The sequence below is a fragment of the Doryrhamphus excisus genome, chromosome 3, assembly GCF_030265055.1.
Source record: "Doryrhamphus excisus isolate RoL2022-K1 chromosome 3, RoL_Dexc_1.0, whole genome shotgun sequence".
Taxonomy (NCBI): Eukaryota; Metazoa; Chordata; class Actinopteri; order Syngnathiformes; family Syngnathidae; genus Doryrhamphus; species Doryrhamphus excisus.
Window position 1 is genome coordinate 3,321,987 of NC_080468.1, and position 20,153 is coordinate 3,342,139.

The 20,153-nt window shown below is 40.7% G+C and overlaps 2 protein-coding genes across 3 annotated transcripts; one reads left to right on the forward strand and one right to left on the reverse strand.

Annotated features, from left to right (window-relative positions):
• Positions 1–1,868: 1,868 nt before the first annotated feature.
• Positions 1,869–5,763, forward strand: c1ql3b (complement component 1, q subcomponent-like 3b). The gene is made up of 2 exons (XM_058068801.1): positions 1,869–2,835; positions 3,327–5,763. The coding sequence occupies exons 1-2, from the start codon at positions 2,218–2,220 to the stop codon at positions 3,504–3,506; spliced, it is 798 nt and encodes a 265-aa protein (XP_057924784.1). The 5' UTR covers positions 1,869–2,217; the 3' UTR covers positions 3,507–5,763.
• pter (phosphotriesterase related) lies at positions 4,748–12,832 on the reverse strand. 2 transcript variants are annotated; one of them, XM_058068799.1, is made up of 5 exons: positions 12,719–12,832; positions 11,785–12,243; positions 10,675–10,940; positions 9,277–9,417; positions 4,748–7,733 (listed from the first exon to the last, which is right to left on the reverse strand). In XM_058068799.1, the coding sequence occupies exons 2-5, from the start codon at positions 12,214–12,216 to the stop codon at positions 7,523–7,525; spliced, it is 1,050 nt and encodes a 349-aa protein (XP_057924782.1). In that variant the 5' UTR covers positions 12,217–12,243; positions 12,719–12,832; the 3' UTR covers positions 4,748–7,522. The 2 variants fall into 2 exon arrangements, with proteins under 2 accessions (XP_057924782.1, XP_057924781.1); XM_058068798.1 differs by having other exon boundaries at positions 4,749–7,733; positions 12,609–12,762.
• Positions 12,833–20,153: the final 7,321 nt, after the last annotated feature.

A 20,153-nucleotide genomic window follows, 5' to 3' on the forward strand; every position in this document is an offset into this window, starting at 1 on the left:
AACTTTTCTATACGTACATGCCATTCTTTAGAAAAGGTGTGCCCCCCCCCCTGCATGAGATCCATTAAAAAACACAGCCTTTATATCAAATGTAATGCCAAGTCTTTGGTTCCAAATATATCTCAGTATAATACACAGCATAAAAATGTTTTTTTTTCTTTCTTTGAGAGATGATTCCGAGACAAGTACTTTAAAGTTGCGGGCCATCTATCTCTCCACCTGGCAGGGAGGTGAGTGACAGGCCGTGCATGCATGAGCACATCATTATTCCCCCTCCCCTCAACAAGCATTGTCCTTTCATCACTCAAACGTTAGACTTTTACAAAAGAAAAACACAGATGAATTCCTATTGAGATGTTTTGTTTTTAATCCAAAGAATCGATGTGGGCGGGTCGGATCATCTCACAAGCCCGTGGCGGGGGCGGGTAGGAGATAAAATAGAACGTTTCCAGAATTAGCATCCTATTTACGCAGACCAAAAGTCAACAAATTGGGGTTTCTGTCTGAGGCGCTAAAGGCTAATTGGTAATTGATGAAGTGATGGCCCACTTTGATTCTATGCTTGCATTCATGTGTGTGTCTGTGTGGAGTCATCCTTCACTGCCTCCTCCCAGTCACTCCCTCCTTCTTTTCACTTACTCTATAGATTTTCCTCACATGATAAATTGGACTCAGGGATCTAGTGAGGTGTGACCAGGTGCCAGAGAAGTAGACCTCTTTTTTTTTTTTGGTCTTTAATTAGGCCTCGGATCTTTGTGACCAATCTTGTATAGCTAATAATAATCAATAGGTTAGAATTATAAATGATCATACTGTTAGCACATCAGGGGTTGTTGATGATAATATACACTTACGGTTTTGATCTGTCAAAAGGGCGGAATCCTGGTGTGAAAAAGGCTGCCGTCTCTCCTTGTCCTTTCACAAACATGTGGAAAATTTTCATTCATTCATTCATTTTCTACCACTTTTCCTCACGAGGGTCGCGGGGGTGCTGGAGCCTATCCCAGCTGTCTTCAGGCACCCTGGACTGGTCGCCAGCCAATCACAGGGCACAATTTGGAGTTGCCAATTAACCTAGCATGTTTTTGGAACGTGGGAGGAAACCGGAGTACCCGGAAAAAACCCACGCATGCACGGGGAGAACATGGAAACTCCACACAGAGATGGCCGAGGGTGGAATTGAACTCGGGTCTCCTATTTTCAGGTCTGTGCGCTAACCACTTGTCCGCCGTGCAGCCACCTGCATGAATAAAAAATATGTCCTTCTCTATATATTATATGTAGGGCTGTCAATCGATTAAAATGATTAATCACAATTTCCCCATAGTTAACTCAGAATTAATCACATCGCAGCCCGGCCTCAAATTGCTACCAAAAAAAACCAACAGTACAGTTAGTATGACTTGCATATTATTATTAGGCAAATTCTGCCTACAAGTGGCGCCATTAAAAATATCATAAAAGAGTTTTGATAACTATGTAGTCCAATTATTGTTGGACACAAATTGTGTCCATGCAACAAGTCAAGTAAAAAAATTAATATGTTCCCCCAAAATATTAAGTGTAAACTACAGTTCCAATCACATTCTCATACAATATCATTATTTACATCTGCTTTCAGGTTGGGCCATTCCAAAACATTTCATTTTTAGCCGTGCTTTTGCGCGCGTGGAATTATTAAACCCCAACTGACCCCCTAATTGTTTTGTTTTGTTTTTTAATCCACAAGCTTCAAAACAGCTGAAATGTGCCCACTCTAATCACGCCACTTTAATCATTCCTTATTGTTGTTGACTTCCTGTGCAGTGATTGAAGTAAAGCATGATCCATCACTTCCTCCCCTCCCTCTCCAATTTAGGAGCAGCTAACATTTCGATTCTGTCCCCCACGCACACGCAGTCAGTCAGCAGGTAGAAACAAGCGCCCTAACGTATGTTGAGTAGACTGAATCCTCGGTGTTTTTTTCCCTTATTATTATCGTCGAGGTGGAGGTGGGGGAGGTTAGAAACAAAACTGACGAGATGCACCAGTTGGACGGATGCTGCAGCGCGTAAAAAGCTGTGGATGGTTCCCCTCTGCTCGCTTAAGGGGCAATTTTAGTGGCAAAAGTTGCAGAAGCACACCGGCTGCGGTCCACTTCTCCCGTACGCTCAGGCACCGCTCACAAGCAGGCTGGAAGACCACCAGGCTCAGAGGACGCATCTTCGCAGGGCGCAGATGATCGCAACTGGTGTTTGTGGCGTGGCGCTGGTCCTGGTGCTGGTGGTGCTCATCCCGGCCATGGTCAACTCCGCCGGAACCCCCGCCCGCTACGAGATGCTCGGCTCCTGCCAAATGGTGTGCGACCCCCACGGGACGACCGCCACGGCTCCGGCGAAGGCGGCGGTCGGTCCGGTGAAAGACACCAACGGCCTGACGCAGTCCCTGCCTACTTTCATCCAAGGTCCGCAAGGGGAGCCGGGACGCGTGGGCAGGATGGGTCCGAGGGGTCCGGTGGGCGAGCCCGGTCCGCCGGGTCCCGCTGGTCCGCCCGGGGAGAGAGGGGCACCCGGTCTTCCGGGTCCACCCGGAGCGAGTGGACCTACTGGTGCAATCAGCGCTGCCACTTACAACACCGTCCCAAAGATCGCCTTCTATGCAGGACTCAAGAAGCAGCACGAAGGATACGAAGTGCTCAAATTCGACGACGTGGTCACAAATCTGGGGAACCACTACGACCCCGCCACGGGCAAGTTCACATGTTCGATACCCGGGATTTACTTTTTCGTTTATCATGTGTTGATGCGAGGCGGGGACGGGACCAGCATGTGGGCCGACCTGTGCAAGAACAACCAGGTGGGACCAACAACACAACATCAACAACACACTTTGCCTCCATCTTTAGTGTTTATGTCACATCTGTTGTCACTTTTCACTTTTACGCACAGCCTTTACGCACACGAAGCTTGTCATTGGCGTCAATTGAATGGATCAAATACACAGCTAAGCTGCTAAACTATAAACCTATAGTTCAAGGTTATGTCATTAGATATTTAAAAGTATGTTTTCCAGTATTTCCAGGTGTATCATCAACTTTCGAAGTGTAATATAGTAATATACACACCAGACCCTTTATTAGGTGCAGAAAGAACTGAATATGTATGTATTTCACATCTCTATACATCTGTTATGTAGAACTGCATTGCATATGACTCATGTAGTCCACAATAATTTAAATAATTAAATTGTGTTCATCAAACCTGAGCATTATAATCTCGTATTATGCATAATGTAGCATATTTTTATTGGTGTGTTTTGATCGTCAATGTCAAATTTTCCCCCATCAGGTCAGAGCCAGCGCCATCGCCCAGGATGCCGACCAAAACTACGACTACGCAAGCAACAGCGTGGTCTTGCACTTGGAGCCCGGCGATGAGATCTTCATCAAGCTGGACGGGGGCAAGGCCCACGGGGGCAACAACAACAAGTACAGCACCTTCTCGGGCTTCATGCTGTACGCCGACTGAAGAACCGGCCACCCTCCCGGCTCAACGCTCAACGCTCATGTTGCTCACATTCCATAACTCGGATTAGTAGAGACAGAGCTTCTTCTCCATGTCGTCCATACCCCCCCCCGCCCCCCCCAACGAATGAGCCTGTGGAGGTTGTTGTACAGTGTCATCACACACAGAAGGGAAATTGTACTGCTTACAGCTCATTGACATGTCAATCAGTGTGATTGGTGCTGCTGCATGCTGTGTGATGAGCTGTGAAGCAATACCACCTTAATGCTACCACATATCATAATGTAGCCGCTGCCATCTAATACAGTAAATACAGTACATGTCTTCACCCCACCAATAGTCCTACGCACAAACTCGACTTCCTTTTCCTCTTGGTGAAGTTTGTTTAGCAAACAGGTATGCAACCGTTATGTTAACAGGTATGTTAACTCGAGGGTGATGGAGCCTAGCCAAGCTGTCTTCAGGCGAGAGGCGGAGTACACCCTGGACTGGTGGCCAGCCAATCACAGGGCACATATAGACAAACAACCATTCACACTCACATTCATACCTATGGACAATTTGGGGTCGCCAATTAACCTAGCATGTTTTTGGAATGTGGGAGGAAACCGGAGTACCCGGAGAAAACCCACGCAAAATCCACACTGAGATTGCCGAGGGTGGAATTGAACTCGGGTCTCCAAGCTGTGTGGCGCTAACCACTCGGCCTTTTCTGGTGTATTTTAGGTAAAATCAGTCCGGATATCTGGAAGATCTGGGTTCTAATCTCTGTTGGAGACCTGTGTGTGGAGTTTGCATGTTTTCCCCGTGTGTGCGTGGGTTTTTTCCGGGTACTCCAGTTTCCTCCGACATTCCAAAAACATGCATGTTAGGTTAACAGGTGTCTCTAAATTGTCCATAGGTATGAATGTGTGAAAGCTTATTTGTCTATTTGTGGCCTGCAAGTGGCCCAAAGTCACTAGGATAGGCTCCGGCATACCCATGTGACCCTGGTGAGGACGAGCGGCATAGAAAATGGATGGACTTATTTATTACCTCCACCAAGTGCAAAAGGTACAAACTAAATGCGCTTGGCGGGAGAATAAGTAGTCACATGGTGAACACCAAGGAAAGAAAACAACACTTTCATTCCATGTTGTTAACTTTCTTCCTTTCACTATGTCACACAAGCGTGATCAGACACCTGATAGCGAAAGCGAAAGTGAAAACATTGTAAAATGATCACAAAGTGGAGATCTTCTCCATGTGGTGTCATTAATGAGACTTCCTGTTTCTCCCTCCCTTGCAACGCCCCTTCCAGTGTGCATAGCCAACTTGAGAGACACAAGTATGGGGTTGTTGTCATTTATGTGACTGCTTCATTTCATCATTTTATTACTGTGTCATTTGTTCTGTGTACAATGTAAGTGACTTAGGTGTTCATTTACATAAAAGTTATGAAAAAGTCCACATCGCATTCATTGGAACGGAACTCGTACATAGAGCAAGGTTGCAAGATTACTTATAGATTATAATAACCCTATACATTTTCGTGACATTTTAGTGTAATCTGTCTTCAAATTGGGCTGTTTGTTCATAATGGAATCATTCCGGAACCATTCCGGAAATGCTTTCATGAGAAAATTGTAGCCCCTTTCACACAGATTCCACAGAATAGGGAGAAACCAAGAGCTGACATGACGCCACCCAGCCAAGGTGTATGGATATTTTTGCAACTGTGTGTTCTTTCATCAAATTCAAACTGGCATCACACAGTTGGAAAATGATATCACAAAGCAATAGTAGCCACTTTCACACAGCAACGTTGAAAAACAGCCTAAACAGAAGATGTTAAACCATCCATAGCAAAGGTGGGATGATTTGGAAACAGTGCACACTGTCACTCAGCGAACTCACATCCCGTAATTAGACTGTTGTGATGCACACAATTATTGAAAGAAATAAGAAATAAGTGTTCCGGCATTCCGGTATTTACTTTTCACGGCAAAATATCCCCAGATGAACTCTCAATTGAAGTCAATCATTGTACGTCAGTGTTGTTTATCCACTTCATGGACTTCAGCCAGTGGGGAAAAGGGCGTATGAATCCCGGATGGAAGAGGCTGTGTGTGAAATAAGTGTTTGAATCCATTTGCTGCCATCCTGTTACCATAATTGTTCTACTACATTGAGAGCATACATACTGTAGCTGCATCATTTGTTCACTTTGGCGAGTACTGTTGTAGTTTTGTTCAGTAGCCCGTACATTAAAACTTCTTCCTGTTTACATTTTGCTAGCAATATTTGAGGAGAGTGTTTTCACATGGTTTGATTCTAAGGCGATTACCCATATATCGACTGACTTTTTAAAACTTGCAATAATTGATTCCATAATTCCATAATTGATTTGAATTGGAAAAATATTGGATTAATTTTAAAGTAAAGAGACAAAGAAGATTCCAGAAAGGCAGCAGTTTTCCCAATCAAGATGCTATTCCATTTTCTCGTCCATGTCAACGTGACAACTGGTCAGGTGGTCACAGATACATGTCCTTGACTCCGCCGCTGACACGCATCGATCCGCCCGCCATCGCTTGCTAATCCCCCACTTCGCAACGCCCCTCTCCAGATATGAATATCATATATAATTTACAGCTTTGCTCCCTTAATCCTCTCGCAAGATTAATCAAAAGTTGTTCCAAGGCGCAGTCGGCGGTGCGACGACGGCGGCCATTGATCATGGCGGGAAGTCACCCTGTGAAGCCACCTGTTCCCAGACGAGAAGAGAGTGTGTCCTTCATCTGGGGCTCCCGTTAGACGACCCCTCGACGAACCGCTGAGGGACCAACGGGTTGTCATGCTTTTGTAGCATACTGATTAGTGACGGACTTGTTGTGGGCCTCCTTGTCCTTTGGCTAGACACAAACGGAAGCAAACATAATGTATGCGTGTTGATTGCATAAACACAAATTCTAGTGAATGAATGCTTCCAATCAGATATACATATATGTATAATCCCAATCTGAAATTAATTCCCGTCAGTCTCAATGGACTATGGTTAAGCACTAAATTATTCAAAATATGCACAATTATTGGTTGAATTTAACTGGAAATGGCACAAGAACGGGCAAAACTACATCAGATGTTTAAAAAATAGTTATTCTTTGGTACATTTTGGCCAATTCGTTTTAATACAACACCTTGCAGTCATTTTCTTGTATCAATCTCAGCCATTCCACAAATAAAAATGTGCTTTAAATGAACATTTGTGGAGCACAATAATAATTGAAGCCTTTACTCAGGGGTGTCCAAACTTATTCCCACCGGGTCCGTATACTGAAAAATCACTTTTATATTTTACATTTTCAAAACAAACCCATCTTATATATTTAAAAAAAACAGCTTTGTGTTATAGGTGATATTACACAAATCCTGATATTTTTTGCTTTGACTTTTTTTGCTCATTTTTACATTTAAAAATGTTATTTTAAAATGTATTCTTATTAATTTTATTCTCCTTTTATGACTTTATCCCAAAATATTTGGATATAATTTTTGTCATATAACTTTTCCCCACCAAATTTTTCAAGTTTATTTAAATTAAAATATTTATTTTTTGTTGTTTTTCATGGCTTTAAAGAGTCTTTTTCTTTACAATTTCAACTTAGGGCTTCTATAATATAAGTCAATATATTATCATAAAAGTATGACTCTATTAGTTTAAAAAAATAATAAATTAATCACTTTTTATTTCTAAATGTCACAAATGATGTTATTCTTTTTCGATTACTTTTTGTTTGTTGTTTTCCTGTATTTTTAGAATGTGCCAAGCGCCATATAAAACTACGGGCCACACTTTGGACACCCCTGCCTTAACTTGAAGGTCTGATGGGATAAAACAAGCATTTGTCCATTCAAGAGACCTTGTGATTTATTGAAGGGTTGACAAGTACATTCATTACTGTCACACCCAAGATCACGGCTCCATTAAAGATAAAATATTCCATAAAAACACACTGCCTCGCCTCTTTTTCCCTGCCTCATTTGAAGGTCAGCCAGCGTTTGGGGTTGTCCACCAGGATCTTGTCCACCTGCAGCTGCGAGATGCCCCTGGTGAGCATCTTGGGCACGATGCTTTTTAGGATGTGCGAGTAGCCATGGCCACCGTATTTAGTGAGACGGTTCTTGGTGTGGATGTCGTGCGCGATGACGATCTTATCTTCATAACCCTCTTTGATCAGGAACGCCAAGCTGGAGGAAGAGAAGAAGAAAGATGGAGAGCTCTGACCTTTTGGGGATTAAATATCGGGACCCTGAATGACCCGCAGCGGGGCCAAAGAATGTTGCAGGATGCCAGCCATTTGATAAATTAAGTGGAAAAACACCATTGAATTAAAAAAAAATAAAAAATACAACGCAATGTACTAAGATGCCATCTAAGTGGCACATTTTGTCAGGACGTACAGGAAGTTCACATCAACAGGTTCCTTCCATTTGTCATTTATAATTATATATCTTGTTTTAAGCATGCAAAACTACAATCATTCTCTGTACAATTTAGTTTTAGTTCATATTATGGAACTGATGACACAGATTTATTTTATTACCAGTGGGAAAAATTACTTTGGTTTTTGTCTGACCCTTTGGAACTAACTGATAAGAAAACCAAGGTTCCAGTTTACAGTTAAACACAATATTAATTCATTAATGCATTTGTTTTTTTTTGTTTTTTTGCTTAACAACAGGTCATCTTTTATTCAAGGACAGCTTGTGCCAAGAGTTTTTTCTTCCTAGCAACACAAGATCTCTGCAGAGATCAACTGGGGAAAAAGTACCTCCAACATTGTTAGCAAGTTGTATACACTCCTGATCAGAAAACCAGTAACGGAGATTTAAAAACTTTATTGGAAACAACATTAAGGTGTAATAGGATGATCATCAGCTGATTGAAGGATTAAGACTACAGCCCTTATAAGCCAAAATTTTGGCAAAAATTTTAATTCAAATAATTTTCTTGCCCTGTGATTGGCTGGTGACCAGTCCAGGGTGCACCCTGCCTCTTGCCTGAAGACAGCTGGGATAGGCTCCAGCACCCCCTCGCAACCCTTGTGAAGATAAGCAGTAGAAAATGAATGAATTAATGAATGAATGTAAAAGTCAAGAGGTAGACGAAAAAAATGAGTTGAGGTGTTTTTTTTTCCTTCAATGGAACAATGGCGCTTCAAGTTGTGCAGGGGTGTCAAATGGGAGCTGGCTTTGTCGAGATGCTGCAAGGGGCCATCTCTCATGTCTAAAGCCCCTCGTCTGTGTGGTAATGACAACCCTGCAGTTCACAACGCCTGCCTGAGAAAGGACTTCTTCCAGAAGAATAACCCCAGTGGTGTGGACTATCCTGTGTGTTCACCTGATCTTAACCCAAGTGAGAACATTTGGAGATGGATGGCAAAGGATGTTTACAAAAATGGACATCAGTTCCAGACAGTGGGTGCCCTCCGTGAAGCCATTTTCACCACTACGAACCCACGAGCCTCCTGTGGGTCTCTGGGTTTTTGGCGCTACGCTCTTAAACCTTTGATCAGCTGATGAACGGCCTATTTCAGTTGAATGCTCGTTTGCAATAGATTGCTTACTCAAAAATGTTTTGGTCTCATGCCCATTTTTTTATTTTTGTATTTCAAAGTACAATTTAGAACCTCCTGAAGATCCAGCAGTGTATGTAAATGTAACTGTAGGTTCTTGCAAATCTGTGGACTTCCTTTTGTGACAATGCAAAAGTATTATAATCGGCTCTCACGTCTTGACTCTCTGGCTGTCGCTGGGCATGTCCAAGTCCAGGTTGTAGGGGTAGTTGAGCATCTCGGTTCCAAACAGGTCGTATTCTAGATAACTTCCCAGCTCAGCAAACTCCAGCAGTTCGGCCTCATCAAAGATGGTCCTGACAAAGGAGTCGTTGTTAATCTATTTTCTTCACCAACACAATGATTTACCTGGGCTGTATGTTCAAAGTACAAGTTGTAAACCTCAAGTGTGTGTTCCCATCTACATACAAGTATGACTAAAGTCCCATTTGTAGCAGCAGAGGTGTTGAAGCTCAGTTCCGCTTGCCATTGTATGCTTTGGATGATCTAGTTTCGTGTTTTCCACTGCAGGCTGGTTGTGTTAATAAAGTGACATGGTAGCATAGTGTGACATAGTGGAGCACAACAATGGCTGTTCTTTACTTGTCACTTGTGACTCTTTTATCCTAAGACAAAACATGTGTCAGAAAAGGCGCCTTTTGATTTCTTCCTCTTCCTTTTTTTGTAGCCACACAGAAGCAAAACGAAGTGTACTACTTGGCTGCAACCAGAAGAGGTGGCGTTCGTTAATTCATCTCAACTAGTTTGTCTAAAAGGTCCCTTGTATGCCTCCATTCTGCATATATATTTATATGTATATATTTATATTTATGATATATTAATTATAATTATTATTATAATTATTCATTCATTCATTTTCTACCGCTTATCCTCACAAGGGTCATGGGGGTTGCTGTCTTTGGGCGAGAGGCGGGGTACACCCTGGACTGGTCGCCAGCCAATCACAGGGCACATATAGACAAACAACCATTCACACTCACATTCATACCTATGGACAATTTGGAGTGGCCAATTAACCTAGCATGTTTTTGGAATGTGGGAGGAAACCCACGCATGCAAACTCCACACAGAGATGGCCGAGGGTGGGATTGAAGATTGAAGGTCTGTGCGCTAACCACTCGACCGCCGTGCCGCCCATTATAATAATTATGAAAATATAATTATTATAATATTAATTTTATTATATGTATATACGTAATATATATATTATATTCCATACAACCCGTGTTGTCCAAAAGGAAGAAGGAAAAACTAAATGATCAAACATAGAGCTCCCATGTCTGGAGCTGACAGAGCTTTATTTTAAGATGTGTAGTGAAGCCTGTGTGGGTTTTTTGTGTGTGTGTGTGTGTGTGTGTGTGGTGGGAATAACATGAGCTGGGGCGAACCAGAGGTGGTATCATGACCATGAAGAAAGATGATGTCATCAAAACCTGCAACTTTTCAGAGTGCCTCTTCTCTCAAAAGTGAAGCACGTTTGATGCCTATGAACTGTTCTACAGACACATGTGATCCATTTAGCATAATGAGGGACCTTTAACTTGGCTTCTTACCTGTCCAGGTGAGACATTACTGTTTTCCCGATGTCACCTCCCGCCTCCTGGAGAATGCGGACCACCTCAGTTGGAGCAGCGGGATGGCGTCCGGGATGTATGATGACGGGGCAGCCCAGCTGGGCCTGTGTGTGCGCCACGGCCTTCAGCACCTTCTTCTCGCTCTCCGTGATGGGCCAGCCAGTTCCGATCTCACCGACCACGCCACAGCGGATGTCGGTGCCGTCGGCGCCGTGGAGGACCTCGTTGATCATGACGTCGGTCAACTAGCAAGTAAGAGAAAATTGGGCAAAATTGAAGAATCTTTTAAAACAAAAAGTTGTTTCCGTCTGATGCGTGTGAAAGCACATGACGAGCATGTTGAATGACAATCTGGAAATCTGCGTGCCGCACATTCTCACCGCGTGACTGCGCAGAGCCCTGAACGAGCTTGCTCGAATCAATCACTCACGCACACAAACACACAATCAGGCACAATGTGGTCAGCATAACAAATGGAAGCAGCGTGTTCCTCTTGTCTTATGACTGACACATGCACAGCTAGAATGGCGCTCATGTATTTTTATTTCATGCAAAAACTGCCAACTTTTGAAAAAAATGCATGAATTTTTTGTATAATCCTGCTATTAATAAAATATTAAAATACATATTGACCTCATAGCCACTTTAATGAAGAATGTACAGTTTGTGTACTACTGAATATACTACTAAATGTACTGCAAAAAAGGTCAGTAAGGATAATTCATAATGCCGCCTACAGAGAACATACTAACTCCTTATTTCTAAAATCACAAATACTTAAACCATATTAGGAAAGCAGGAAGTGAACAAATGTAACAGTTACTGATTGTAAAAGTACCAGACGGAGGGGTAGGATTTAATAAGCTTTGCTTCTTCCTACTCCTTTTGGACATGTGGAACTGTGAACTGATTATGTGATGCATTCAATTGTAATCTGATGCATGTTCAAATGAAATAAAACCATTACCATTACCATTACTGTAAAAGCAAGTGTTGCAGTAGAGGAAATTAAACCCGTGGGTAATGTAATGTAAGATCCATAGGTTAAGAGTGCATGTGTCACTGGAACATATGTAGATGTAAACACACCTCCTCCACACTCATCTTCCTGGTGGCATCGCTGTGCGTGCAGTCCACATAGTAGCCCGCTCCCGCCACAATATGGACCCCGGTCTCCTTGGCCAGCTTCTTCAGGGTGGGCAAGTCCCGGTCAATGCCCGTGGTGGTGTTCTCCACGATGGAGCCCCCACCGGCCTTCCTGTATGCCAGCAGCTCATCACGCACGGCGTCCGTCTCCTGCTGGAGCAGCAGGTTCTGGTGGCAGCTGTAAGGGTTTTGCCTGAGCCAGTGCATATGCTGCATGTGGAAGGGATCCTCCGCCACTTTCTCATCGCCCGGCGGCGGAGGGAAGTAGCAGCACTCAAAGGTCATAGACAGGTGCTCGTGGGTCATGGTGCGGCCCAGCTGGTCCGGGTCCAGCAGACCCAAGACGGTCTGGACCTTGCCGCTCAGCTCCGGCATGGCAGATCCTCTGCGTTTCCCCGCAAGCTGAAGGAAATGCAAAACAAGCAGTTATTAATGTTTGACAGGGTGTCAGACGCCGCAAAGTTTTTGCATGTTTGATTGACAGGTGAGTCTGCAGAGTAGACAAGCTCAACAGAGCATGCAGGACAGGAACCTTTGGACTTCAAAATAATAATTCAACAAAACTACCAAAACTAGCGTCTTAACTTGCCGCTATATTTGGAAAGCTACTTGCGTTCTTATTACAAGTTCCATACATTTAGCCCACGGACACGTTAAAAATGCATTCATTCAGACTGACGCCGCAACACGTCGTTAGGCAGAAGTTGAAGTTTTATCGACTTAAAGCATGAAATGTGTCTAAAATAGTGTGGAAGAACGCTGCTGACCTTTATTCCGAATCCCAACTGTCGGATCCTACCCCCTTGAATGACGCACGCAAACCCGTTCACTGAGGATTAGTCGTGTCATCGCGAGACTGTACGAGAATTACAGTTACCTTCTTGATATCAAGGATTCAAATTTAAGAATAGGGCGAGCGAATCCAACGAAAATGAAGGGAACGGAGTGAAACTAGCATGGAGCTGAAAGTCCGCCATGATGTGGGCGGGGCTAAGCGGTCAATAGAATACTGTTAATACACTTCAATAACAATGAATATATGTATTTATATATGGGTATAAATCAGAAATGCAGAAATATGACCTACATGTTGATGTCAATAAAAACCTGAGTAGCAGTATGAACAAAAACTTCTTCTTGAATTATTTTTTTCCTTCTTTTCAGTGTTATCAACACTTAACAACCAACATACAAAATAATAATAATTAATAATAATTAATAATAATTAATAATAATTAATAATAATTAATAATAATTAATAATAAATAATAATACATAATAATACATAATAAAAAATAAAATAAATAACAATAAATATAAAAATAATAACTGTAATTAATAACTGTAATTGATAAAATAAATACATCTAAAAAATAACAAATCTACAAATTATTTTTACAAATATTTTCCTCTCTTACATCGTTATTAGGGCAAGCAACATTGATGCAGCTGTATTTAACATCATTATTTATAATGTTAATTCCTGTATAACTGTACTGTAATATGAATATTAATTTCTGCCAATTATATCATTCAAAATGGATGAACAGTATTTTATCCATCAATTTTCTATACCGCTTATGATTGCCGGGGTATGCTGGAGCCTACCCCAACTGACTTTGGGTGGGAGGTGGGGTACACCAGCCAATCACAGGGCACATATAGACAAACAACCATTCACACTCACATTCATACCTATGGACAATGACTCAGAAATTAGTCAAAAATAGACATTGCATGCACGTGGAAACATATACAATCAGAATTTGATCGTCTAGGCTCTAGATGATGCAAAGAATGAGAGATGATGGCATCTTTGTCTCCTCGCAGATGGTCTCCACTGCAGCATTTGTTGCAGGGTCGGCCTTGTAATCGGTCACCATTGCACTTAACAAATGGCCGAGCAGATGACCACCGCCGTTTAAGGCCTCGATGCCGTCCATCGAATCAAACAGTACAACAAATAGGACATTGTTTTTTTTGTCAGTGAAGCAATTGAAAATGCTCTTTTGACAATAGTGATGGCAACTAGGATGCAAATGAATGCACATGACAAAAGTTGTTATGTTAAATGAGTTTTGGAGCAGCGCTGTTACTCATACACTGTGACTATCATTCCACTGCAGGGTTCCTCATTAGTGGCAAAAGGGAGAGTGACACTCATTTTTTATCTGTATGGCCGCCGTCTTTCAGACAGACATCACCACTGGGACAGACTCGGGGAGAGGGATGAATAACCCCCACTAACAATATCCTCCAAAAACTCTCGCGTCCCTCTGCGATATAGCTCAAAGCACTGACTGCAATATTGCAATAGAAGCAAAATACATGAATGCATAGTTAAGTAGTATACTTAACTATGCGTTTATGTATAGTTAATGATATGTTCTATATTTAACATGTCAGTTTACAAGTCAACAACATTAAATAATAGTTACATTACAAATACTGTTTTATATTCAAATATTGTATTTGCTTCTTTTTGGCTACATTTACAATAAAGAATCTAATCTTAATGTTTAGCAATACACTGATTAAGAACTGATTTAGTTGGACTTTGGCGTCACCTGCAGGCCGCGAGTATGTACTGGACACTTTCTACACTTTTTGGAGGGAGCACCCGGTACATATACATTGTTAGTAATAAACACACATACATACATCATAATGTTTTGCTGATGTGTTCAAAATCTTTCCCAGGTGACGCCCTGGTGTCCCATGTCAAGGCAAAGTGTGATCCCTCTTTTCTGTGTCTCCTGAATCACTCTTTGTCTTTGTCTGGTACATCACCCAACAAACCTGGTAAATCACACATTTGATTTGTATAGAACAGCATAGCATAGCATAGCATAGCATAGCATAGCATGTCCTCCTGTTGTGGTAATAAAGTCAGAAAGAAGGTAAATTACTAGGTAAGTTCCTGGTTATTTGATTAGGTTTTCTTGTGCGCTATTGCCTAATGGTTAGCATGGTGGCCACACATATTTCTGTAGAACTTTGTAGAGTCTTCTTTATATGTGCATAGGTTTGGTCCTTGGTACTGCCTCCTTATACCGTATATGGATAATATATACAGTATCTTGTCTATACGTGCCCCCGTGATTGGCTGTCAACCAACCCAGGGTGACCCAGGGTGTATCCTTGGATAGGGTTCAGCTTCCCCATGCCAATAATGAGGTCAAGCAGTATAGAAATGTGCATTTTTAGATTTTATGGCAACATACAATTGATGGACTGATTGACATTTATTTATTGATTAACATTTGACCCTTTAATGCGAAGCAAAATGTACATTGGCATTTTGCACAAACCAGTAATAGTATCTTCAAGCACACAAATGGACAAAAAGCAGTAATCCGCGTATGCTTGTGTGACAACCGGCGTGAAGTGTCATGCTAATCATTTTTGCATGGCGCCACATGATAGCCCACTTGCTTCTCGCTATAAGCGTTCTTTATAAACGACCTCAAACCACAAACGCTCTCACACAGTCCTGCCTGACCAACCTGCAAGCAACACGCCTGCTTTTGTTGCTTTATTATGTCTTCTAACATCAAGTCCGGAGCTCTTGTCCTCCTTTTAGGATTCTGCATTTTGACTTATGGCGCCCCGACTGACACAACAAATGCCTTCTGCAAAATCGTCTGGTAAGAATTTATCATTTTCCTTTGCATGCAATTTCATTTTGAAAGAATTAGTATGTGATTAAAGTGTCTTTTAACCCCTACAGGCTGCTTGGCGTGCCGTGTAGCCAGGCTAACATGGCCATTGTGACTCACATTAAAGCCATGGGCTCCTACAAAGTAAAAAAAAAATGCAGGAATAAAATGCATACACATGTGGATTAATCTTGATTAATACTTTTTCTGCTTTAATCCAGCTGGGCTTGGTGACTCCACTACAAATCCAGGCCAACCACACATCAGCTGTGGGTCAGGTGGAGAGCATTAATTTCACCATGTCTCCTATAACCACAGGCCTCGGCTGTCGAGTAGATGTAAGCGGCATACTGTAGCTAACCATGTTTAATTGTCATTCATTACAAAATATTCATCAAAGTATTTCTCTCCAGGGCTCATCAGTGTCGGCCTTCTGGTTCAGCCTGTTCGATAACGGCACCAACTACTGCAATCTCTACAACGTCATACAAGGTATGCTCATTATTTGTACATATTTTTTTACATCTTTATGCTATTTTGTGTTTCCTGTGCACACAGGAAGTGGCCTCACCAAGGCTCCCGGATTCACCGAGTACACCAATGAGTGGCTGTGCCTCGGATACGGTCTTTCTAAGTGCAAATAAACAATAGCTAAATGGCCGGGCAGTTTTTTTTTTCAAACGAGAAGTGTCCTCTTTTAGGGCACTGTCATTTCTTAATTGGTTCTTTTGCATCATGCACTCCCTTTCCTGTGTCTGTTTATTTCATCAAGTGTGTTGAATTAAAGTAACATGATCCCAAGAGTGACTTGTTTAGCAATTATTCACACTCAACACAACACGACACAGCACAACATAGTGCTGTCCACAATAATCAAATCAATGAGTCAAGCTGCACCAACACAGTAAATGACCCCTCAAAAACACCCACAACACTTTCAACACTATTTTAATTTAATTTAATTTGAATGAAATGTAGCCTGTGGCACACGTTATATATCATAAATTGCTCACATGTGATATATGATAATCATGTAAGCAAAGAAGGAGTCATAAATTGGGCAAATTTGGAGTTAAAGTTTATTGTAGGACATTGTGTCATCATCATTATTATTAATAGTGATAATAGCATAGTGATTAATTAATAGCATCCGCAGTGTGGCAAGACTTAACAACAAACAATTGTAAATACTGTAATCTATACTGTATATAATGTTTTTCTGTGCAATATGTATTATTACAGTTATTATTACAGTGTTTTCCTGCTTTTTTGGACTACTTTTTTACTCTTTTATTCCAATCTTTTGTAAGTCATGTTTGTTTTTGTCCTGTTTATGGTGTATGAAAATTTGATACTGCAGCCGTTGAATTTTTTAAAAAGTCATTTATGAATTAAGAATCAAAATCTCTTAACTAGGAGAGTGTCACAAGATATCTCAAGATTAAAACGTTTCTCGTTCAGAAAAATAACTGTATCACAAGCACCAGGCCTGGGACAATAATAATTAGTAATACATAATTAATCACATAATAATAAGTGAAGTTCAAAACTCGCCTCATCACCCAATCTCGGGTATCATCATGTCTTATGAACCGAGTGTCTTGTGACACCTTTACCCCCCCCCCCCCCCTTCTTGTGTCATTTCCTGCTAAAAGATGCCCCATTTGGCAGGTGAAAATCATTTTAAATCGACTTTTACATGATAATTCATCAAGTATATATTCAATTATTAGTACATTAAATTACATCTAAATCAGGTTGGACATTAGTATTTCAAATATTTATTATTATTTTATTGAGTGTAAATAATGCTGATAAAATTTCATATTTGGAATATTTTTTTACCCAAAACAAAATCATCCTTGCCCTCATCATCTGCACTTGTTTTAGTCTGCTGCCCCCTGTTGTCTCTTTTCTGTCCTGCAGCCGACTCCTGCCTTGTTCTCCTGGTCTGCACACCTGTTGCCCATCAGCCATTAGGCCTTCATATGTATATAAATGTATATATTTTTCCCCTTTCTCCTCTTTAAATTTTACTCATTATTTTGTTTGCTTGGTTGTCGGTAGCCACAGGAAAAAAATATTGTTGATTTTGGGGGGAGAAAAAAAAAATTGGTGGCACTACTGAATTTAATTTAGTTGTAAATTCAATGAAATGTGACACAGTACAAGCTAAGTGTCTGATTATAAATATAAGTGGGAATGGTATTTTAATAGTGATCATTCCACTGTCTTGTCATCACTTGTCATCTTGTCATAAATTGTTAGAGGTACCTAGGCTAACATGCATAAATATAGAGGTAGTGATTATCATTATCATTATTATTATCATTAATTATTATTAATTATTACTTTACAAAAAATAGTAATAATGGACAACAATACATCATTGCTTCAAAAATTGGTTTGAGCACAGACCTAAAACCTTGCTTCCTAATGCACAAGACCAGACACACACAAACTAATAAGCACGTCTAAAAACCTCAGGTAGGGTTTAACAAGAAGATACTGATGTTTGGGTTGGTCACCTGTCCAGACACAGTCTCAAGTTCTTGTTTTTTAATGCATAAGATGAGACACATGCAATAAAGAAAATAAGTAAATGTCACAAAAAAGTGGGCTAATAAATTGACACACAAAGACTGCGGATTTCAGAAAATAACAGATGAAATCTCTACACTCTACAAGAAGCAATGAAGTCTGTAAAATTAAATAATTAAAAATCAAAAATCACAAAAATTTTTAACTACAATGATGAAAATGGTAATATTAATGATGATTATAATGATGGTAATAATGATAAAGATTATAACAATAATGATAATGATAATAATAATAATATTACAATGATAATAATAACAGGGGAAACAAGGCAGTGGCATGAACATGATTATATCCTGCAAAAAGGGGTAGGCATTTATAAGCTTTTGCTTCAGCCTACTCCTTTTGGGCTTGGGATCAGATACTTGAATACAAATGTAAATAATGGAAAGTTATATTTTGATTGATGTAAGAAATGCACTGTAATGATTCACATATTTGCCCAAATAAAGGAAAAGATATATATATATATGCCAGTCCACTTCCATTGTTCCCGTGTCAGATAGTTTGCCTTGTCATGCCTCGCCCTGCCTGCACATTGCAAGCTTGATTTTGTACTCTTTTCTTTGTACTTTTAGCTTCCCAGTGACAGAAAGTGACTTTTGTTGTACTTTGTTTTTCCTTTTCTGTGAGCACCCTTTGTTTATTATTAAATACTTTTTTCTACATTTGCCTTGGTCGCTGCTCTGGGGTCCTCAAGACCCGGCACAAGTGCCAACCGGTGTAACACCTTTTTGTTGTACTTTATTTGTAAAGAATCTGACAAGCAGTGTGAAATAGTTTCGAAAAATGTTCATATTTACAAGTTTTTCCACATCAGGTACACAAATTTATCAGATTTATTATTATTAATTTTTTTCCAAACAGATTGTCTTTTTTATGCTTGATCGTGATGACCTGGCCTCACTATTCTTTGGGTCACATGTTGAGTGATTTCTCAGTAAGTAAGGCTATTCTCTTTGTTTGCTGTACTGTATGGGGACTTTTGTTTGGTCCTCAGTCAAAACAAGCCTGGTGGCATTTCTTCCGGAAGAATTAGATATGCCGGGATGGTGCCAGGTCAGGAGTTCTAGAGGACAGAGACATTTTCCTTAACCCTCTCCGAGGCCATTGTGTGTGAAGAATTAGAGGAAAATGTGACATCCAGACTGAGGAAATGAATGTTTCCAAAAGATCTTGACTGAAATTGTTTGCCGTGAGAGCAAAGAGAGACTCCGCTCTTGCTATTACTGAACAGTATACAATGATGAGGACCTGGATTTTAATGGGAAATTATTATGATAATTAACATGTTTAGGCTGTTATTGAGTTGGTTAACAAGCATGCAAGTATAAAGAAAATACACTGTTGTGATGACAATAGATCACAAGTGTTAAATTACACACACAAAATCAAATGAAATAAAATGATAATGAAATAATTCAAATAATTCAATAGTAGAATTAGAATAATTACTTACACAACAATGACGACACCAAAAAATAACAAAAGTATAATGAAATATATAATAAAATTCACTTGAGCATCTCTGTGTGGAGTTTGCATGTTCTCCCCGTGCATGCGTGGGTTTTTTCCAGGTACTCCGGTTTCCTCCCACATTCCAAAAACATGCTCGGTTAATTGGCGACTCCAAATTGTCCATAGGTATGAATGTGAGTGTGAATGGTTGTTTGTCTATATGTGCCCTGTGATTGGCTGGTGACCAGTCCGGGGTGTACCCCGCCTCTTGCCAGGGGCTACTGGTATAGACTCCTGTATACTCCCATACTCTATTGAGGATAAGCATTATAGAAAATGGATGAATGGATAATTTTGTGGGTGCCACTGTAATCATGGTTTAAAGACATGAATTATATCAACAATAACCAGGCAAAGCTGCATTTTCAATATTGAAATGTTTATTTTGATGAAGAATCCATCACTTGGTCCATCGGTCTACAAAATGTTATTCATATTTTTCCATAGAAACTGTTAAATGAAGGAGAAATATGAGCTGTTAAAGGTCCAGGAAAGTCCTACCTTGGTGCAGCCACTAGATGGGATTAGAGTATA